Source organism: Rhea pennata, chromosome 2, assembly GCF_028389875.1.
Source record: "Rhea pennata isolate bPtePen1 chromosome 2, bPtePen1.pri, whole genome shotgun sequence".
Lineage (NCBI taxonomy): Eukaryota > Metazoa > Chordata > Aves > Rheiformes > Rheidae > Rhea > Rhea pennata.
In genome coordinates this window covers 100,343,608-100,364,412 of record NC_084664.1, presented here as the reverse complement: position 1 = coordinate 100,364,412, position 20,805 = coordinate 100,343,608, and the positions used below count along the sequence as shown (strand labels likewise).

Sequence of the window (20,805 nt, the reverse complement as noted above, 5' to 3'; positions counted from 1 at the left end):
AGCATTTATAAAAATGAAACTCCATTTTTGACTTAAAACTAGATGGTATTAAAACACCTAACTGCTAGCTAATGGCTTGAATTAGAACTGAATAAAGGGCAGTTGTTTTTGTACTGAAATTCTTATTTTAAGACAGATTTCCTTGTTTCTAGGCATATATTTACACACACATATATATTGTAAATTAAACTGAACTCCAGATAAAAGGCATACCTCAACATGTACATTAGGGCCTGATCCAAATTTTATCAGAGTCGGTGGGAGTCTTTCCCTTTTCAAACTAGATTTTGCAATCCATATTCACACGACCCTCTAGGGGATCCTTCAAGCTGATGCGGTTTTGCATGACTTGGCCTCAAATATCTGCTGCAGTTTCTAAAAGCCCATTACAGGACTGCAGTAGGAAATCATTTAGTATAATTTAAGGAAATCACAGGATTTTTATTTTCTTATCATTTTGTTCAGATCCATGTGCTTACTCTTTTGTGGAGGCAAACACAAGTGTTTTAAGCATAAAGATTGAACTGCTAAAATTGCTGCCTGGGATAGTCTCAGCAGACACGTTTCTTCCACCTCCCCCTTCTTCAGTGCTGTGTTTCCTATGGTGAGCTTGCTCTTCTCCTGGAGCAGAGAGCTCTCTGCTTTGCTGGAGCACAGTTACGAAGAAGAATTTCCTACATTTTACTGCACAGGATGAGGTGATTTGGGAAGTTAACGCAATCTGAACAGCACATGCTCAAAAGATAGCATCTGAAAAACTCTGTGTACAGCAGAACAGTTAAAAACCTACTGCCACAAAATGCTCATTAGCTCCACCAGTGGTCAGCGAGTGAAAGAGGGAGAAGAAAGCCTGTAGTTTTTTCAGGAAACCCTGCTGTGCTACCACCATAAAGTCAAATACAAGAGCAGAATTCAGCCTGAGATTTCTTGCTCTCTCACAAAGCCTTTTCTTTAACCCTGGACCGGTATAATTTTAATATTTACTATTACAGAGGAACGAAGCTTGTAAAGAGAGGTGATATGTTTTATTAAATCAACACATACAGCTGGAAAAAGCCTAACTATTTAAACACAATACTCAGGTTTTACAGGCAGATTTTTAGTGATGTTTTAGATGAAAACATTTACAGAAATGTAAGCAACTGGAGATAGATCCATATAGCTTTTAATCCAGAACCAAGAAACAATTCAGTCAGTTTCTTCATTTGATTAGAGATGCATTCAAAGGAGCTTTTTCCCTCGTTTAATTTTGTTTTTCATAGCTGGTTGTGGGACTGTTTGCTGTGCTAGGGCTGTTAAGAATACTTAACCAGGAAGGTGAATATGAACAGTGGTTCATATCAAGGTTTCTGTAATAGTTTCAAGGTAATTCCTTTGTATTTAGAAGGTATTTAGACATTTCTTTGCATGTGGATGCTCAAAATACTTAAGGAAAAAAAATGTAGGCATTAAAAAGCTGGATGTTTACTACAGTTGGATGTGGTTACCCAGATTCATAGCAGTCTTTCAGCATCATGCATCTGTAATCACGTTTTTATTTGAAGGAGAACAGTTGTCATGTTTGCTCTGTGATTTACATTATTTAAACAAATAGTGAAAAAGGAATTTGAAACAGCTCATTCAATAGCATGACTAAGACATACGACAATTTACTATAAAATGCTCACCATTATGAGGCAGTAAGGCTGGAGTTCAAACCCCGCACACACACAAAAGCAAAGAATAACTCTTTAGATTTGAAATGGCCTGGTGAAAGGATGCTGCCTCCTGGTGATTTATAGGCATAGGAGCTTCCACTAAAATTGCATCTTAAAGAAAAATATTTAGGCCTCTGAAGATGGCCAGGTCTGCGAGCCACTTCAGCCGCCCCGGGCTTGCAGGGGAGTGTGCGCAGACAGGGCCGAGCCCACGGAAATGCCAGCTGCGCCGGCACTGCCCCTTCGCCGGCACCCTCCATGCTCTGCGTGCAGCCTGCCAAGGCAGCAGGGCCCAGGCTTTCCCTGTCCGGGGGGCTTTTGCCCACGTTTCATTCTTTGACAGACAGGTTACAGCTAGGGGCACACAGGGCGCTGTGGATTAGGAACAAGCAACATAGTGGTCAGCCTTAGGCATTGCAAGCTGGGGAAAGTGAACGCAGTGTTTGTCTCTTCTTTTCTGCAGGATTTTCTTCAAGGAGACTGTACCAAAGCGAAACAAAAGCTGAACTGGAAGCCCAGGGTCACGTTTGATGTGAGTTGTCTTGCTGGCGTGCTTTGTACCTGCTACATGCTTGTGTCCTCCAAAAGCAACGGAGGAATCCAGGAGGGAGGGAGAGCCCTTGCGTGGGGCAGCTCAGGCAAACCGTAGTGGCAGCGACAATCCCGAGCCGCTGCTGCTTGGAAGAGAGCAGCCCCTGTGGCAGCACAGGGCATCCCCAGCAACTCTGCTAACCCACGCTGGAAAGAGTCCAGCAGGTATCAACAGTTTGGAAAAACAGCGCGCGTTCACGCGCCAATGCCAGCTTGGAAACACAAGCCGCGACTTGAAGCGGAGCGTTTTGAGCAAGTGCTGTGACAACGCGCAGGAGCCCTGCACAGACAAGCCGGGGCCCCTGCTAAAAATCAGCCCACAAACGTGGAGTGCCCTCCTTGCCATGCTGGGCTGGTGGTGGGGCGTGGGCTGGTGGGGGGGGGGGGTCACGCTCAGTGGCGCTTCTGACGCGGACGCCAGTTTGCCCCTGGCACTGGGGCCCTCACGTATCTCTGTGTCTCCTCCAGGAGCTGGTGAGGGAGATGGTGGATGCTGATGTGGAGCTCATGAGGAACAACCCCAACGCCTGAGCCCGGCCCGGCCCGGCCCCACAGGACCGAGTCAGCCCCGCTGTCCCCTGGGGGCCCCCCCGGGAGGGGTTTATTGCTGACCTGTCCCCGATTAAAAAGCTGGTTAACCCCCTCCTCCCCGTGCCTGTCGGCCCAGGGGCAGCTCTGCGTCTTGGCTCAGCCATGGGCAACTCTCGGCGGGGTGGAGGGGGTGACTCCTCTTGGCCCCTCACCATACCTGAAGTAAGCATCGGCGGGCAGCCCACTGATTTCCTTTTGATAATTAAAACTCATCTTTCTATTACCTAGAACCTCCAGTGCATTTTTAGTATTTTCTCGCATTTGAAGGAAAAACACCCAAAAGTGTCCCCCATATTCCCAGGCCCCCCGCCACTCCCCACCTCGGCAACACCACCAGAAAACCACTGGCACTAATGTGTGCTTGCCATTCCTCGAGCCCTTGCTCCATGGCTTCCCTTCTTCTTCCTTTCCTGAACACTCCTTGTTTTTCTTTCCTGCCGCTTACCTCCACCCCAGCGGCCCATTTCCACCACTTGAACTCTGTAAAAGTTTGGATAACTTGATATAGCTTGCAATGAACTTGCCTTTTGACCATGCCGAATTAATTCCTAATTGCTGGAATCGCTTTCAAACCAGTCAGAGGGGGCTTGTAAGCGTTTTTCAGATCTTCCTTTCAGAGTGTGTGGGAGTCACTGAATGCCTTTCTGTCCAGCACCTTCCAGATTCAGGGGTTTGGGGTTTCTTTCTTTCTTTCTTTCCTTTTTTTTTTTCTCACAGAATCAACCCATTCCCCTTCCATCCTGTTCCTGCTTACTATAATTAGAGCTTGGACAGGAGCTTGAGCTTGAACCATCTCAAAAGATGGCTTAAGAAATAAAAACAAAATAAATAAAAAAGCTTTAAAAAAATAAAAACTTCAAGGTGAGTAAATATTTTTGCACTTTTTGTGCCAAGGTACCCAGGTTATCCAGAGGTCGCCAAGCCCATATATTTCCCTTTGGTTTAGGATCTTCCACCCACCGATTGCTCCCATTGCTTTAGCTTTTAGGCTTCGAAAATGAGCATGGCGGCTATCTCAGCAGGCACAGCTCTGTGGAGTGAGAGCTTTCAGACGGGGATGGGGGGGAGATAGGCAGGGCTATTTTAGCCTGGCCCCTACGTTTCCAAAGTAGGTTGCTTTGTTTTGTTTTTCATTTTTATGTATATTAAGAGAGGGGAAAACGTCTCTAAGAAGGGTGGGGTGAGGGAAGCGATGGGGGGGGGGGTGCTCGGTGCGCGCAGCCGAGGGCAGTCGGCCGCGGACGAGGAGCGAACAAGCTCCGCGGGCGTTCAGGAGCGCGCTGGTGATGTATGCGGTGCGGGGTGAGCTGGCGGAGCTCTGGAGCAGCCGGTGAGTAACCGGGCTGCCGGGGAGAGAGAGAGAGGCTCTTTGTGTGCCTGCCGTGAAAGGCAGGCATTTGCCAGAGGTGCAATGGAAAATGTGCGAGCTGGCGGCGGCCGCAGCCGTCGGCAGAGCAGAGCAGAGCCGCGCCGGGCTCGCGGAGCGGAGCGCGGCCGCGGCTTGCGGCCGGCCGCTTCCTCCGCCGCTGCCCCTGCAGCGCGGAGCAGGGACGCCCGCACGCAGGGAACGGGGCGAGAGAAACATCGTGCCGCTCCGCAGGGATTGCTTCCGCAGGTGCACGGAGCGCGCACCCTCGGGGGGGGGGGGGGGGGGGGGCGGGCGGAGGGGACTGGGGAAGGGGGAGAGGTGCCTGATCGGGTCGCTCCAAGCGAGAGTGCCCCCGTGGGAGGTTCCGCGCAGCCTTCCGCCCCCTCCCCGCGGCGAGTCGCGGCTCCTCCGGGCCCCTAACTCACAGCCCGTCCTGCGGGGACGGGGGCGACACGGGTCATGCAAACGCTCTCACGCACACGTGCCGCGTGTGCACCCCCACGCTCGGGTACCCTACTGCAAAGCCTGCAGCCCTCTCCAGGAAGGCATTCCCCTCTGAACGGGTACACTTCGGCCGGGGCTTCGTCGTAAGGGGGAAATAACACCTCCTCCCCGTGGGGTGCGTATCCTTGGCAGTAGTTTTTAACCCCCTGGTCACATCACGTGGGTTCCCACGCACAGCCACAGCGGTAAGTGCTCGCCCTCCGGCGCCCACGCGGCGCAGATGCTGCACTGCAAGCTACCCACGGCCACAGGCGCCCACTGGAGCCCGGCTGTCCGCGCTGCAATTCCACCCCGCGGCCGAGGAGCCGAGCGCCCCGGCGTGCGCCCCGGCGGCGTGCACAGCGGCTGCTCCCGCCGCTGCGGCCGCGAGTGGCGGCGGCAGCCCCGCGTGGGGTCCGCCTCGCCCCACTGCGATCGCGCGTGGGCGGTGGGAGAGCGAGCTCCGCCCGGGCGGCCGCGCTCAGGGCTTCGCCCTTTCAGACACTCGTGACAAGCGGTCACAGGGCTGACAGCAGCGGCTCTTCGGTGGCGCACGCCGTAAAAAAAAGTAATAAAGCGCTTTTATGGCAAAGTATTTTTGTACGGCTGGGAACTATTTTTTTTCCTTACAGTGATTCACTGGGCAGCTCGCTGGTACGTCTGAGTTCACACATCTCTGCAGAAGACTCGGAACCTTCACACAAGCTGCCAGTTTTCCTCGCCCTGTTTTTTTTTTTTTTTTTTTTTTTTTTTTTTTTTTTTTTCTTCCTTTGGCATCTCTTAACTGTGGCGCATTCAAGAGAAGCCGTTTTAGTCTCCGTTTTCGGTCTATATGTTGGAGAGCGGAGAGGAAGGGGCTGGGAAAGCAGAAGCGGTTCTAGACCAAATAGTCCCTCCGCGGTGACCTTGTTTTGAATGTCTTTTCTCTTAATAAAAAAGAAAAGCATATTACTGAGCGTTACAGGACAAAACGTGCATTCCAGCAAAGGCTTTTTTTAAATTAGGCAAAAGTCTGGATCGCTTTTCGCCCCCCCCCCCGCATTATTTTAAACTCTTCCTTAATTACTACTCCTTGCAACGACCACTGAATCACTTCTTATAAAATAAAACATAGTGACTTAAGCAGATTATATGTCTGTAGTTAATATACCAATTGCAGACTAATGATCTGTACATCCGTTTATGTGTATGTCCAGCATTTTGTGCATACAAGTACAGAAAGATAACATCCCCCCCCCCCCACACACACACACCCTGCTCATACTATGTTTGACCGTCTCGTCCGCGGTCCTTACAGCTTCGTGAATTTAGAAGGGCAGCTCCGGTAGGAAGTAACTGAGCAAGGCCCAGTTAGGCGTGCAGTCCCAACTGCACCAAGTTTTTCAAGGGACTCCCGCTGGCAGCAGCGGGCAAAGCGAGGAGCGAGGTGGGTCCCACCCCACCCGACACACATGCACACGTCCGCCGTGGGAGCCGTGTGACAAGGGCCGGGGAGGGGGATAGGGACCACGGGCCCGGGTCAGCAGAGCCGCCCGTCCCGCGCCTGCCCCGCTCGCAGCGCCGCCGCGGGAGTCAGGAGCCGCCAGCGCGGCCGCGGCCAGGCGCAGGGCTCAAACCCCGCAGCCCTCGCTCAGCCCCTCGCCTGCGCGCTGCGGAGTCGGTCCAGCCCGGCCGCTGCGCTCCCTCCGGAGCCTGTCTTGCCGAAGGTAATCCTGCCACGAACGCCTTTTTTCTTTATTTTTTCCCTTTTTTAGTATTATTTTTTTCATCTCTCGAGGCCCTTCAGGGGCGCTCGAAACTACCGGCCGCTCGCGGGCTGCAAAATACCGGCAGGGCGCAAGCAGCGCGCCGGCGGCGGGCGGCCGGGCTCGGGGCGGCCCGTGTGCCCGGGCCGGGCGCACCCCGCAGCCGAGCGCCGGCCGCCTCCGGAGAGGGCCGGGGGCTCCGCGCCGCCCCGCCGCCGCCCGGGCCCGGCCCCGCCGCGGAAAGCCGACGAGACAAAGCGACGGGGGTTTCCTCGGGGTCGCGGAGCAAAGCCGCCAGCGCGAGCTAAAAATACCCCTCCGGGCCGCCCTGCCAGCCTGAGGGGGAAAAGCAGGCGGGGGGCACGGGGCAGAGCTGCTGCTTGGGCACGCACACGCGGAAACGGATTCGTGGTGGGAAACGACACTGCGGCCTGCCCTGACCGCGCCGAGAGACGGATCGATTGCCGGAGTGTGATTTTTATTTTATTTTTTTACTTTTAAGCGCAACTTTGAAGAACGGAGGAGCCCCCCCCCCCCGCCTCGCTGCACATAACGCGGCCGCTTTCCCCGGGCGGACATGAGGGTCACATCCTCTTCCCTTCCCCTGCCCGGCCTAGGGGCCAGGCCCGCGGCTGCCCCGGGGCAGCGCGGCGAGACGGGCTCTGGCCCCGCCGGGCGGGGGTCGCGCTCCCCTCACCCCCGCCCTTTCCGGCAGGTTTGCCGGGGAGGGAGGCGAGGCTGAAGCGGCGCAGCTCGGCGAGCCGAGCTCCTGCCTCCCCTGGTGACCCCCCGTCACCTCCGATACTGCACCGGCGGAGCGCTGTCTCCAGACACAACAAACCCAGAAAGCAGCACTGGAGCAGGCAGGGCTCCAACGTTTTGACGGCTGGAAGAAAAACATCAACAGATACTTTGCAATTATTTGGTGATGGGGGCTAGGGGAGGCGGGCGGAGGAGAGGTCGGTGCGCAGCAGCAGAGGCTAATTGCAACCTTTGCTTTGCTAATGAGCTCGCACCGGTTCCGTCCGCGCCCCCCGCCCCACTCCGTCCCCCCCTTCAGAGCACTTGGGAGGCGGGGAATGGCGGCGGGAGAAAGCTGCAATTTTTCTGCAATTCGTTACTCGGTTTTAAATCCATCCCAACGCCGAGAGGGGAGGTTAGAAACGCTGGCCGCGAGCACTTTCCTAAATCCTCGTTAAGGGAAAACTGCGAAGCAGCTTTTCACTAGCAGATAAGCGGTGTGTGCGCGCTTGTGCTGCTGCCCCGGCGGCCCGCGCCGGCGCCCCGTCGAGCTGCTCGCACCGGGAGCATCGGTCTGCGAGGGTCCCCCAGTGCGACGGCGAGGGGAGCTGGCAGACCGAAATGCCCCTTCGTTAGTCTGCAGCTGCACAGCCAGGGAGAGGGGAAAAATACACACACACACACACACACACACACACACACACACACAGAGCCGCAGTAGAAACTTCTATCAAAACCTAAAGGCAGTACGAATATATTTATACTGGGCAATCTTGCAAGCACCGACATTGTTTAAACAATTCTCTTCTGCTTTGGACGATATTATCAGTACTTTTTACATTATCGTTCTATGGAAAACATTCTTCTTTTTCCTTATTTCAAATATTTATTTAAAATTTTTAAACTCGGCCGCTTGAATGTTCTGGCAAGTAAATAAATTCCAGGAACGGTGGGGGGAAAATAGCTGCGGCGATGTTTCAAACCGAGCGCTTGTGTTCCGAGAGGCAAATGGCTGTAGCAATACGACCCGTTTATTCATCGATTCATATAATATATAGATATCCTGAAGTCATTAGTGTAATAATTCGCGTTTCTTTTCTGCTAGAGGAAATTCAGTTATTTTAAGAGTTAATAGTTCTAAATGTGTTGGTTTTCCTGCATTCTCCCCAGAGGTGACTGGGCTGCAAAGGAGGGAGGGGATTCTAGTTTGGGGGTTTCATTGTTTTTGTTTTAATTCTGCTGAAATCAGCCGAAAGCAGCTGACCTGAATGCGGGGCAATACACTAAGCAACCAAGCCCCTTGACACCTAAAGGTCAGGTGAAAGTCTCCAGCAGGTAAGGCTCGGGCCGGCTGTTTGCCCAGCTCTCCCTCTCTCTCTCTCTCAAATTGTTCCCTTCTGCCCACCCAAGTCGCTTCAAGCTGTGTTTATTTAGGGGGCAAAAAAAATTGCCGACCACCCAACTCCCATTCAGCGGGAGACCTTGTGAGCTCTCGCCGGTAGCCGGAGCCTCCTCCCTTCCCACCCCGCAAATAATAATAATAATAATAATAATAATAATAATAATTATTATTATTATTATTATTATTATTATTATTATTTAATGGCTACGATTTTGTGTCACACGGGTACCAGGGCGCAAGTTACGGGCCTAGACAGTGGCGGAGGTGCGGCACAAGAAATGACAGCCAGGGCCGGCGGAAGCGTTTCTGCCCGGCGGCAGCAGCGCCGCCGGGGGCGGCCGTGCTCCGCTCTCGGGGGGGCGCCCGGTTGCGCTGCCTCAGCCCGCTCCCGCTCGACGAGCCCTGCTCGACGAGAGCCAGGCCGATCCCGCCTTCGCCGGCGGAGCTGGTGGCACGATCACAGAGAGGCCCCTAAAAGGCCCGGACTCCCACGGTCCCCACGGCGCAGGAGGCCAGCCGGCTGGCGAAGCACGGAAACAAGCAGAAACGGTGCACAACCGCGGGCGCGCACGGCCAGCCGTGTGACCCAGCGTGGCGTGGGCCGCTTGTACCGCCTGCCGGCAGCGCGGGCCGGGCCCGCTGCACCCCGCCGGTGTCGGAGAGGCACCAAACGATGCGCCCGCGCCAGGGTTTCCTGGCGGGGCTGCGCCGCAGCCCCCGGCCCCCCGACTGCCCTGCTGTGCTGTGCCTGGCCGCCCCCCTCCTCGCTGCCACTGGGGAAGGGGCGGCAGGGAGGGGGACGCCGTGGTCCCTCAAATACTACCTCCGCCGGCAGTTCCCAAATCTCTGGGAGCCAGCAGCGATCCCACCAGACAGAACCCGAAATCCAGTCCAGGGAAGCCGTCGGTGGCGGGGTTGGGGGGGGGGGGTTCTAGTGAAACTAGCGGGTTTTCGGTAACAACACAGTGCGAGCTGTGCAGAGCTGGGGCTCGCTTTTCTTCCCTTCCAAACAGGCCTTTTAAGCCGCCTTATTGCAAATTGAAGGGGGAGACCTGCCCTCTCCTCCGAGTCCTCGGGTTGTTCGCCACCTTTGCGTCCTCCACCAGCCCCAGGCTGGGACCGAGGTGACCTGCCCGTTGCCCCAGGTGTGTGTGTGTGCGCGTGTGTGTTTGAGGGTGGGCGCTGCAGCGGTGCTGCAGGCGGCTCCCCGGCTGCGAGCAGCCCGGGGTCCCGGGTCTCAGGTCCCGGTGCGGGGTGCGAGGCTGCGGACGGGCAGAGAGCCGGGGTTAGGCGGCGGGGCCGGCACTGCCCCGCCGATGCGGCTATTGTTTCGTTCAATTAGGCCCCGCTTGATAAAAAACAATCGCTCGTTAACCCCCGCCCTCCTCCCTCCTGGCTGGTGTGTTGTGAATGGCGACATCGTCTCCCTTGACCCCCGTCTCCTTTTCTGTCTTTCTGTCCCCTGAAAAATGATTCCGTGAGCTCTGATTGAATTTTATTCCTTCCTGACCTGGCCCGTTTTTATTGCATGGACACCATCAATCTTGACCTAACGCGACGTTTGTTTATTACTTTGGAAAGAAGCGAATGGCTTTATGAGCCCCAGCGTAATTAAACCAGGGGGGCTACATTCATCGCGGCACCGCACCACCTTTGGGGCGGATTCACAACATAGACAAGCCGCCTGGGAGGCGAGGGAAAAATTAAAAAGAAAAAAAAAAAAAAAAAAAAAAAAAAAAAAAAAAAAAAGGAAGGAAAAACCCACATGGGAAAGGCATGTAGGATCCTCCCAGCCCGTGAGCTTGTATGGGAGACACCGGCAGACCGAAACCCGTGCACATCCCTGGAGAGCACCCAGGAGCTCCCTTACGCCGCATTACGCCTGCTAGGTCGACACGGAGCAGCTCGTAGGCAGGTTTTCGCGCAAAGCTGCGCTGTCCCTCAGCGCCCCTCCGGCTGCGCGATGCTCGCCGCTGCGCGCACGCCAGCGCGCCGGGACACCGGAGCTGCACCCCAGCGCAGCGGCCGCGCGCCCCCCGGCAGCGCAACAGCCACCCCTGCCCCCCACGGAAAAGCTGCGCATCTTTCAGCGCCTGAACCATTTAGCCAGCGCTCCTGGCCTCAACACAGCGCACTGGGGGAAAAGCGGACTGACCGCGCCGAAGCCTTCAATTAAATTATATATTAAATCAATTAATAGCTAATTTTCAATTAGCGGCTGTCCTTGAAACCAGTGATTCCCGGAGAAGGAGGGAGGAAGTATTTCTGCGAGTCGCACCGCAGACGCCTCGTGCCCGCTAAGGCATGCACGCGTGTCGGGGCTCCACGCTTTCGCCGACGTAATCAAGGCGACGTCACTAAGCCTGCGCATCGTTACGTCAAAGGGTTCCCCGCAAAACGCGAGCCTGCCTCGGCGCGTGGGGGGCGACACGCGCGGGGAAAGGCGGGCGAGCCGGGCCCAGCTGCGGCGGCCCCGCTCTGGGGCGGCGAGGGCAGGGGAAGGAGCGGGCGCTGCCGCCACCCAGCAGCCCGACGTCGTTCAGCCCCGCCACGGAACTGCCCTTCCGTGCTAATTTCCCAGCTCTTTCGCCCAACCTGGGCAAAAGGTTCAGAAAGGGCCCCAGATTTTGGCCAAACACAAATGCTAAATCAGCACAAACAGCCTCACCCCTCTGACCTGCTCTGCGGAGGCAAGGAAGGGGTTTTTCATTTCTGTCACCTCAAACTATCTGCACGCATTTCTCCTCTATTTTTGGTTAAAACTTTTGCAGCGCACACGTTATCTGCCACTCGCTTTAAAAAGAAGAAATCCCGAGGCAGAAATTCAAACAGAAGGGGGAATATTCCTTTTCTGCTGAATGACATTCAGAACTTAGGTGTCTAAGAGACGAAAGAGCAAACATACATAGGAAACCACCAGAAACAGCTAAAAGGGATGGTCCCGCAAACAAATGAAAAAAAAAAAAAAAAAAGAAAAGAAAAGAAGAAAAAAAAACCCTCTTTTTTCCCCTAGGCCAAAAGCAAAGCAATTGGTTGGAAATTCACCTGGAGTTAAAAATACAACACAAAGCGCCGTGCTAACCTGGCAACCAGTGGGCACTGATGGGCCGAGCAGCGCGGGTCCCGCCACTGCACGGGCTGCGGCCGAAGGCGCAGGGGACTTTCGGAAGCCCTTCAGCAGCTGCCTGGGCTCACATCCCTTGCGGGGTGGCGCCGCGTCTCTTTTGGCCATCACGACAGGCCCAGTTCTGCTGGGAGACAGTCGCAGATCAGAAGGGACACTTTGATTTTCCTCCTTCTGGCAAGGGGAGAGGAAATGAAAGGCTAGTGCGGGAGCAGTCAGAGGCAGGGCCGGCCTCGGCTCCGCGCCGGGCCGCACGTCTAGGGGCCAGGCGGCCGGTGCCGAGGTGAGGGGCGGCCCTGACACCCCGCTCCCGTCGCCCCGCAGCTTTGTAAGGACCGAGGAAGGTTTTTAGCGAGGCTGCCGGGCCTTTTCATCTTTCACAGCAGCAAAGTGTCACGCCACAGGCCAGGGGCCCGCGTCCCCGGCAGGGCTGCAGCCCTGCGCTAAAGCCCGGGTTAAAAGCCCCTGTCGGAGCGGCCGGACCACCTCCGTGCCGCGCAGCGCCGCGCAGGGACCTCGCGGGAAAGGGCCTGCGTGCCGGGCGGGCGGCCTTTGCCAATTCCCCATGATTCACTGTCTACCGCTGGGACTCTGAGCACCGCTAATGTTATTTTCGTTGTTAACAATTTCTGCGTGAAAGAGGGAAAAAAAAAACACAAAAAGCAAGCAAGCGAGTGTGTGTGGTTAGCCAGTCCATCCACAGCTGTATTGCACTAAAAACCCGCAACGTAACCTTAGCTGCAATCACGCACGTCACTTCAGTTAAGGGATACCCTTTCCAGGAGCGGAGGATCCCGTCACCAAATACCTGGCGGCCGAAGGGGACGTTTCTGGTTGCCTTCTGCCCCCAGGCCTGACCCACAGCCGACCGGCCCCGGGGCCCGACCACATTCCCCCCCCCCCCCCCCCCGGCGGCGCAGGCCGAGCGGACCGTCGCCCTCCTGCTTTTCACAGCGAGGGCCGCGCAAGTTGCGCGGCGGCGGGGGGTAGCGGCGGGGGAGGGGGGGGGGGCGGCGGGCCGCCCCGCGGCGACCGGGCCATTAGCGGGAATTATACGCGGCAGCTCGCCCGCACCCCCGGCCAAGCGGCACTGCCGACACCGCGCCGGGTGATTAACCGAGCCCAGCCAGCAGCCGGGTTTCCGTGCTATGTATTTTCTCCACACAAACACTCCACCGCTGGAGTCTGCCGAGAAAGCCGAAAACACAGGGAAACCGGCGTCTGAGCAGAACAAAAATAACAATCAAAGAGCGCATGCAATCGCCTCTCCACCTTCTCCGTTTGCTACTTTTTTAATACCAGGGTGGAGGGGGGGACGGGGACGTTGTTACACGGACACCTCGGAGATCAGGCCCTCGGGGACAGGCGCCGCCAAGGGGGGCCTACTTTTCTATCAGAAAGAGCGAAAGAGGGAGCGGGGGGAAGCGCCGCGGTGCCCCTGCCCCAGCGCGGCGGGGCCGCGGCCGCGGCGCCCCCGAGGGCTCGGGCCATGCGGGCGCCGGCCGGCTGCAAAAACACACGAGCAGGGGGCCTCAGCCGTGCAGCGGCTCCTGTTTCGAAACCGGGGAAGTGACAGTGGGGAGTATAAGGTAAGCCCGCCCGGAAATAGGTAACATTTTATTTCGCTTACTGGTGACAGACGGGAAACTGCGATTAAAATTTACCCCCAGCGCGAACACATTCAGCTTTGCTTTTTCCTTCGCCTCAGCTTAAAAAATAACCGGACGACGGACCGTTTGAGGTTTTTCTGACCCAACTTAACAAATCGATAATTATAAGTAAGGCTGGTAATCTCTTTAGAGGCACTACGGTGAAAAAAGACTATGAGATATTTAAACAAACATATTTAAAAACAACTTTATAAAATAACAAGCCTGCAGTTCATTCGATCTGCTTAAGATGTTTTCTGCATATTAGATTATTGCTTTGGAGAGGAAGAGCAGCTCAAAAGCAACGTAATAAGGTTTAACTGAAAATACCTTGGTATTTATTTACAGTGTAACCCTTAACAATGCAACAGCAATTACTGCTAAGTGTTGCCTTTAGATAAGAGATACTGATAGGAAACTGTATTATCTTGAAAGCAAACTTTAGGCCTTAAATATCGGTAATCAAATAATCTTCTTCCCAAGTCTGACTGACAAGGTAGATTCTTTTAAGTTAATGAATTTATTGCATTTTGGTGGTTATTTACAAAGGGGGAAGATGATCCACATTGCCCGTAGGTTCTAATTGCAAATTGACCAGAAGGTGAGATTCTTGATCTGACAAGACGTCAGTCTGTGCAGTACTCGTCTACCCTGGTAATATTTCTTTTTTTTTTTTCTGATTTAACAGAAAAAAAAAAAAAACAAAAACAGAGGGGGCTGTAGGAGAGGGAAAAAAAAGGCCAAACAAGGAAAATTCTCCCACACAAATCCTTTCTAAAATAATTTCAATCAGATCAGTTATGGCATTTCCAACAGACCAATAATGTCCGTAAAGGACAGGAATAAGACAGAGATAGAAAAGTGTAGGGGAAGGCTGTAGAAGCACCCCTTAATGCAACTCCTTCATTTTGGGGGAAATAAGATGGTAATTTTAAAATGTACTACATAATCGGCTTCAGGGATTTGTGCACGCATTGCTATCAATTCTACAAAGCAGTGATTTATATGTTCACATTATATTTAAGGATATACGTATTACAGAATATCGCCCATCGAATATACACTGTGTAGTTTAGAAACATATGCAGTACGTATATGAAGCTATAAATAAATACGTAATCCTTCTTTAAATATAGATTCGTATGTAAATATGTAAATCCTATATATAAATACATGTGCTAGACACTCACAGAGATCGATAGCTCGATATCTATACAGTTACACAAGGGTAGGAATCTACTGCACGTACTTTCACCTCGGAGTTATCATTTAATATATCCTTACACAGGCATATTATTTAAAAAGCCGTAATGTTGTCATACTACTGTGTATGGTCAAATGTTTCCAGGTCTTGCCCATTAATTGCTAAGAAAACGTGTTTGTTTATTTGCCAGCTCAGAGCTGCCATGGGAAAGTATTTTTTTTTTTCCTAGCGGATAAGGCGAGCTGACTAAGTGGAACATATTGCAGAAGAGACTGAAAAGGGCTTTTTCGACCTGGCAGTTCCTAAATGGTCTTTGGAATTTGTGCGGAGGGAGACGGGCTGTTCCATCGGGAAAGTTACTTATGAGATCCCTTTTCTCTCTCTCTCCCTCGCTCTCTTTAAATGAACGTATTAAAATATACAGACGTGTGAAGGATCATTCCAACTGAATGGTAATTTATTAATAAACAAACAATGCAATACCTTCAGAATATTTTCAACAAAAAAGAGAAAAATATTGATAGAATAAGATTAATACAGTTTCCCTTTTTATATAAAGTGAAAAAATCAGCGTTTCAGTCATTTTTAACGTCACTTTTCAGGGAAGGGGGAAACACTTTCTGGCGTTTGGTCCGCAAGATCCAACTACAAATTAAAAATAAATTACTATGTCGCAATTTACACTTTAAAACAAGTCCTTGTAAAAGAGGGAGGGGGGGAAAAAAGCTGGTACTCTACGCTGGATTTTTGCCCCCTTCTAAACGTAGGGCATAACAATACCTTAAGGGGTGGGAAGGGGAGGGGGGGAAAAAAAGGAGAATTTCTCAAAAGCAATAAAAAAAAAACTTACGTGTTATTGGAGTAACACTGTCCTTTAACAAACCAAGACAAGCTTTGGGGCTGTCTCTGTACAAAAGGTTTTAGTGTGCGCTCGCCCTCTCCGCGGACGAGGAGGCGGTGCGGTGCGGTGCCGGTGCCGGTGCTGGCGGCGGCGGGGGGCCGTGCCGTGCCGTGCCGGGCCAGGCCGTGCCGGGCCGGGGCTCAGAACTTGCCGCAGTCGTAGACGAAGGCGCCGGCGGCGCGGTAGAGCGGCTGCCCGCCGGGGAAGGACATCTGACAGCTGCCGCCGCCGCCGCCCGCGCCGCCGCCGCCCCCCGCGCCGCCGCCGCCGCCGCTGCCGCCGCCGCCGCCGCCGCCGCCGCCGCCGCCGCCGGGCGAGGCGCTGAGGCCCAGGCGCGGCGCCTCGAAGACCTCCCGCGCCGCGGCGAAGCCCTGCTGCGGCGCCGCGTAGCCCGCCGCGCCCGCCAGCGGGCCCAGCTCCCCCGCGGCCGCCGCCGCCGCCGCCGCCGCCGCCGCCGCCTGGTTGAGGTACCAGGAGGCGAGGCGGCCCTGGTGCGGGTGCGCGTGCGGGTGCGCGTGCGGGTGCGGGTGCGCGTGCGGGTGCGGGTGCGCGTGCGGGTGGTGCCCCTCCTGGTGGCCGCCCGCCGCGCCGCCCAGCCCGCCGTGGCCCAGCGCCGCGCCGCCGCCCGCGCCGCCCGCCGGCATGGCGTAGTCGGGCAGCGGCTCCTCGGCGGGGCTGGCGGCGGCGGCGGCGGCGGCGGGCAGGTGGCCCGGGCGCTCGGCGCCGCCCGCCGCCGCGTAGAGGCTCATGGCCTGCATGTTGCAGTGGTAGGTCCCGGCGGCGGCGGCGGCGCTGCCGGCGGCCTGGCTGCAGGGTGAGCTGTAGACGGAGCTGTGGCCCGGCGAGTAGCCGCTGAGCGAGAGGGCGGGCGGGATGCCGGTCCGCGGGGCGGCGGCCGCGGGGGCCAGCAGCCCGGCGCCCAGCTCGGCGGCGCCCTGCGGCGAGCCCCGCAGCGAGGTCATGATGTTGTCCACGCTGAAGCCCGGGCCGCCGTGGTGGTGGTGCTGCGGCGGCGGCGGCGGCGGCGGCGCCGGCGGCGGCGGCTCGGGCGCCTCCAGGCTGAGGGAGCGGGCGGCGGGGAGGGCGCTGCGGGGGCTGCCGCCGCTGGAGAGGCTGCTGCTGCTGTCGGGGCTCTCGATCTTGGGCACGGCGCCGGCGGCGAGCGGCGGCGCGGCGCCGGGCGGGGAGCCGGCCTGCGGCGGCGAGGCCGTGCCGTTCTCCGTCTTGATGTCCTGGAGGCGGACGGGCGGCGGCGGCGGCGGCGCGCTGCCCCCGGCGGGGCCGCCCTCGGGCTCGGCGGCGGCGGCGGGCGGCGGGCGCGGCGGCGGCGGGGCATGGTCCTTGAGGTGCAGGCGGTCCTTCTCCTCCTTGTCCTTGACGGCGTCTTTCTTCTTGAAGCGGCGGCGGCGGCGGAGGAAGCTGCCGTTCTCGAACATGTTGTAGGAGTCGGGGTCCAGGGTCCAGTAGCTGCCCTTGCCGGGCTTCTTGTCGTCGCGGGGCACCTTGACGAAGCACTCGTTGAGGGAGAGGTTGTGGCGGATGCTGTTCTGCCAGCCCTGCTTGTTGTCCCGGTAGAAAGGGAACCGCTCCATGATGAACTGGTAGATCCCGTTCAAGGTGATCTTCTTATCGGGCGCGTTTTGGATGGCCATGGTGATGAGGGCGATGTAGCTGTACGGCGGCTTCACCATATCCTTGGGCTGCGGCGGCGGCGTGTAGGGCCCGTAGGCGCGGGCCATGCCGGCCGGGTACTGCTCGTGGGCCGGGTGGGAGTACATGCTCATCGGGGCCGGCATGGCCGTGTAGCCCCCGCCGGCCGCCGCCGCCGCGGCCCGGTAGTAGCTCTGCTCTCCGCCGAGGTACGGCACCACTCCCAGGGAGTTGGGACTGGACACGGAGTAGCGAGCCTGCATGTCCTCCCGTCAGCTTTCCCCCACCCTCCCCGCCGGACCAAACAGCGCGTCCCTTCCCCCTCCACCCCTCCGCCGCTCCGCGGACCGAGCTGGACCGGGCGGCCGGGCAACCCCCACCCCCCCACCCCCCCGGCGAAGCGCGGAAAAAGGGAGGAAGAACAACGCCGGCCGCGCCGAAAGGCTCCTCTTCTGCGCCCAGGAAAAACCACCGGCGAACTCCCGCACTCCACGCGGAAAAATATCAAAAGAAAAAAAAAAAAAAAGAAAAAATTGGGAAAAAAAATGAAAAAGTGAAAAAAAAAAAAAAGATGGGGGAGGGAAAAAAAGTAATCGCCGCGGAGAAAGCAACTTCCAAACGTAGAAAGAGTATTAAGAAAATAAAACCTTTGCACCGAGGCTCCCACGCTCCCAGTTCCTTGTTCCACGGGGATCTGCAACAAGTTGTCTGCAAAGGAGGGACAAAAGTAGAGGGATGTGTTTTGTTGGTCTTTTTTTTTTTTAAGCGAGGAGAAGAAGAAAAAAAAATCCACCTTCCCGATCTGCCAGTGCAAACTCTCCCTCTCTCTCTCTCTCTCCCTTTTTTTCAGTCTCTTTTTCAGTCGCAGGCTGCTTTGGGAAGCATCGGAAAAACTCCTGAACTTTTGAGCATCCGTCACCACGGCGAGAACTTTTTTACGCACTTACAGTTTTCTCCTTTTTTTTTTCCTCTCTCTCCTCTCTCGCTCTCCCCCCCCACTTTTTTTTTTCTTCTTCTTTTTTTTTTTTCTTTTCCTCCTTTTGCAGGCGGTCCAGCTCCGCCCCGCCGAGCCCAGGCGGCCAATGAGGGCGGAGAGACACTCGGGGCTCTGAATGAGGAGGGAAAAAAGAGAGAGCGAGAGGGAAAAAAAAAAAGAAAAAAGGGAGAGAGAGAAAAAAAGGAAAAAAACCCTGCAGCAGCCGTAGGAGTTGCAGCTCTTGGGGACCGGCCACACACGCTCGCCGGCACACGCGGATACCTGAGAGCTGAGGAGCTAGGGCTCCCGCGGGGAGGCGCGCAACCGCGCAGGATGTGCGCGCGTGGGGCCTGCGCGGGTGCGTGCGCGGTCGCCCGTGCACACCCACGCGCGGCCGTACGCGCGCGCGGCCATTTCATATGCCCCGGACACACGCACGTCGTGCATATTTATATATATATAAGTATAATATGTATATATATATATATTGCCCTGGAGCTCTTCTCATTCACACGCGCACAGCCTGTCTGCCACTCGTGTTTCTTTTCTCTTTTCTTTTTTTTTCCTCCCCTTTTTTGCTTGTTTGCCTTCTTTCTTGTTACCCTCCCTTCGGGTGCTCTCCTCCCTTTCTCTGCAGCTCCCTTCTGGGACGCGGCAGGTTCCCCGCATGTGCCCGCTTGCTCTCCGCCCTCCGCAGCCCGAGCAGCGCTGGGTCACGCCGGCTCCTCGCACCCCCACGCCCACGGGGAAAGTGTGCGTGTGTGTGTCCGCGGAGGGTGGGACGGGTGCTCCTGCCCGAGCAGCAGCACCTCCCGGGGACCCGCCAGCCGCCGCACCAAACGTTTCTGACGGACTTGCATTCATTCCTGCAGCTGACGAGCTTTTGACGAGTCCTCCAAAGCTCCTTTTCATTAACAGCCACGAAGGGCTTTCCTCCGTCAGTTTGCAGAGAAAGTGCCCGCTGCCTCTGCTGTGCATAAACACAGACACGTTTCTTTGTACTGGTCTTTAGCCCGCTTTTTCAGGTAATCTTTACAGACCTTATGGGATGCGCTACAGAAGGCTGCGTATTGAATTATCTATTTAAGACCGCACACTTTCGTTGCTAAGCTATTTCAGAGTGGACTCAGTGGCATGACAGGTGTGTAAAAAAGAAAAAAGGATGTAATAGAATTAGTGTTTCTTATATTGTTCGTCTGGTTCTGGTATGAAGATTTGAATTTTGTTGGTATTGCTTTTGTTTAAATATCAGAAATAATATCTGGGCTTTAATGAGACTTCAGAATACCACTTTAACGGGAGCACAAAGGCAGCTGGGAAGGAAGGTTTGTTTTTTTCCTTTTGTAAATTTTCCTTTGAATTTGCTGTTACATTTTAAAGGAGATTTTGTTTTCGTACTTTACACGTACGAAGAGTCGCATAAGTGTTTGAACAGTACTATATTTTATCAGTATTTCAAGTATTTGAAATCTAACTCAATACTCTAGTTTGAGGGGAGACCACTTCATAGTCTATACCTCTGAAACTTCATCAGCCGAAGGGATCACAGATCAGTGGAAGGGAACAAACTGAAATGTACTTTGGGGGGTGGAATTTATACGGGAAAGACTAGCATGTGTGTTTGTGAAATGAATTATCTTCCCTGGTCTTGTCACTGCAAATACGCCAAAAGACCCTTTTGGCTTCACTGATTTCAAAACTCCTTTCCTCACTGTTTACTGTGATCGATAGCTCTTGGGGTCATGTCTTGGGAACATGTTAGAGGTGCATCATTTGTTTGGTGATGTTTTAACAGGTATATTTTTCCCCTGATACACTAATCCGTTGGGTATTCAAAAATACGTATTTTTAAATGAGATGCAAGTAATGTGAAGGGGTAATTTATATAGCCTAATATTTGCTTCTTTTCGCATTCAGACATAACGGTTCTCCTTTTTGGTAATAAATATCTGTCCTTTAATGGTGAATACGTTATCCCGTTTAGCCTGTTGTATTTCATCGTCTGGAGTCTTTCACCTGCTCCTGCCTAATTACACGTTTCCCCCTTTTCTCCCACCACTGCAGAATTAATAAATTTGCAAGCACTGGTCTATATGTCATTTCCAACACTTTATATTTTCAAAAAACGCTTTCTTGCTTTGCTTTAAAAAAAAAAAGAAAAAAGAAAAAAACATTTTTAGCACGTTTCCCTGCAGTCCAGATCATCCGGTTTTCCCACGGTACTACCTGCAGTTAAAAACAATTTCCACACACTTCATACACTTCACGTTCACTTCCATGAACGACTGTTAATTTGCTGCTCAGGGAGCCGAACCCTTGCTGACTTTTCCTTTTATCTGGACAACGTTTACGGTAGCGAGGCTGCTTCTCATGCATACTCTGTAGTTACACTCAAAGTGTTTCAGCACAGAGAAGGGGGCCACTAATCCGATGTGGCTTGCGTCTAATATATTTTGCAATAGCCACTGATTCTATAATTGTGAAGTGAAGCAATTACTAACCTGCGTTAAGTTACATATCTCCAAACAGCAGGACTCTAGTTTCTCTGTTTGAGGTATAAAAGTCACCATTGTGAAGATCGAGACTGGCATGTTCATACAGTGATTTGGGTTTTGTGCGCGTTTTAGGGAAGAAACAACGGCTTTGCGGAGGCAGAAAAATCAGTTTTCCCACCGGTTTGTT

General features: G+C 54.4%; 2 protein-coding genes across 3 annotated transcripts in view; one reads left to right on the top strand and one right to left on the bottom strand.

The window, feature by feature from the left end:
• The window catches only part of GMDS (GDP-mannose 4,6-dehydratase), a 425,497-nt gene extending 422,388 nt beyond the window's left edge, over window positions 1-3,109 (top strand). The window contains exons 10-11 of the mRNA XM_062570043.1: window positions 2,161-2,229; window positions 2,757-3,109. Coding sequence (XP_062426027.1) covers window positions 2,161-2,229; window positions 2,757-2,819 — 132 coding nt within the window. The 3' untranslated portion in view covers window positions 2,820-3,109. The remainder of the gene's footprint in view (window positions 1-2,160; window positions 2,230-2,756) is intronic.
• Window positions 3,110-5,554: 2,445 nt separating this feature from the next.
• FOXC1 (forkhead box C1) lies at window positions 5,555-17,424 on the bottom strand. Of its 2 annotated transcripts, none has more exons than XM_062570041.1 (2): window positions 15,447-17,424; window positions 5,555-5,657 (listed from the first exon to the last, which is right to left on the bottom strand). In XM_062570041.1, the coding sequence occupies exon 1, from the start codon at window positions 17,408-17,410 to the stop codon at window positions 15,638-15,640; it is 1,773 nt and encodes a 590-aa protein (XP_062426025.1). In that variant the 5' UTR covers window positions 17,411-17,424; the 3' UTR covers window positions 5,555-5,657; window positions 15,447-15,637. The 2 variants fall into 2 exon arrangements, with proteins under 2 accessions (XP_062426025.1, XP_062426024.1); XM_062570040.1 differs by lacking the exon at window positions 5,555-5,657 and adding an exon at window positions 15,036-15,241.
• Window positions 17,425-20,805: the final 3,381 nt, after the last annotated feature.

Bases quoted from the DNA above. Each gene is read 5' to 3' on its own strand.
- FOXC1 (XM_062570041.1), bottom strand. From the start codon at position 17,410: ATGCAGGCTCGCTACTCCGTGTCCAGTCCCAACTCCCTGGGAGTGGTG.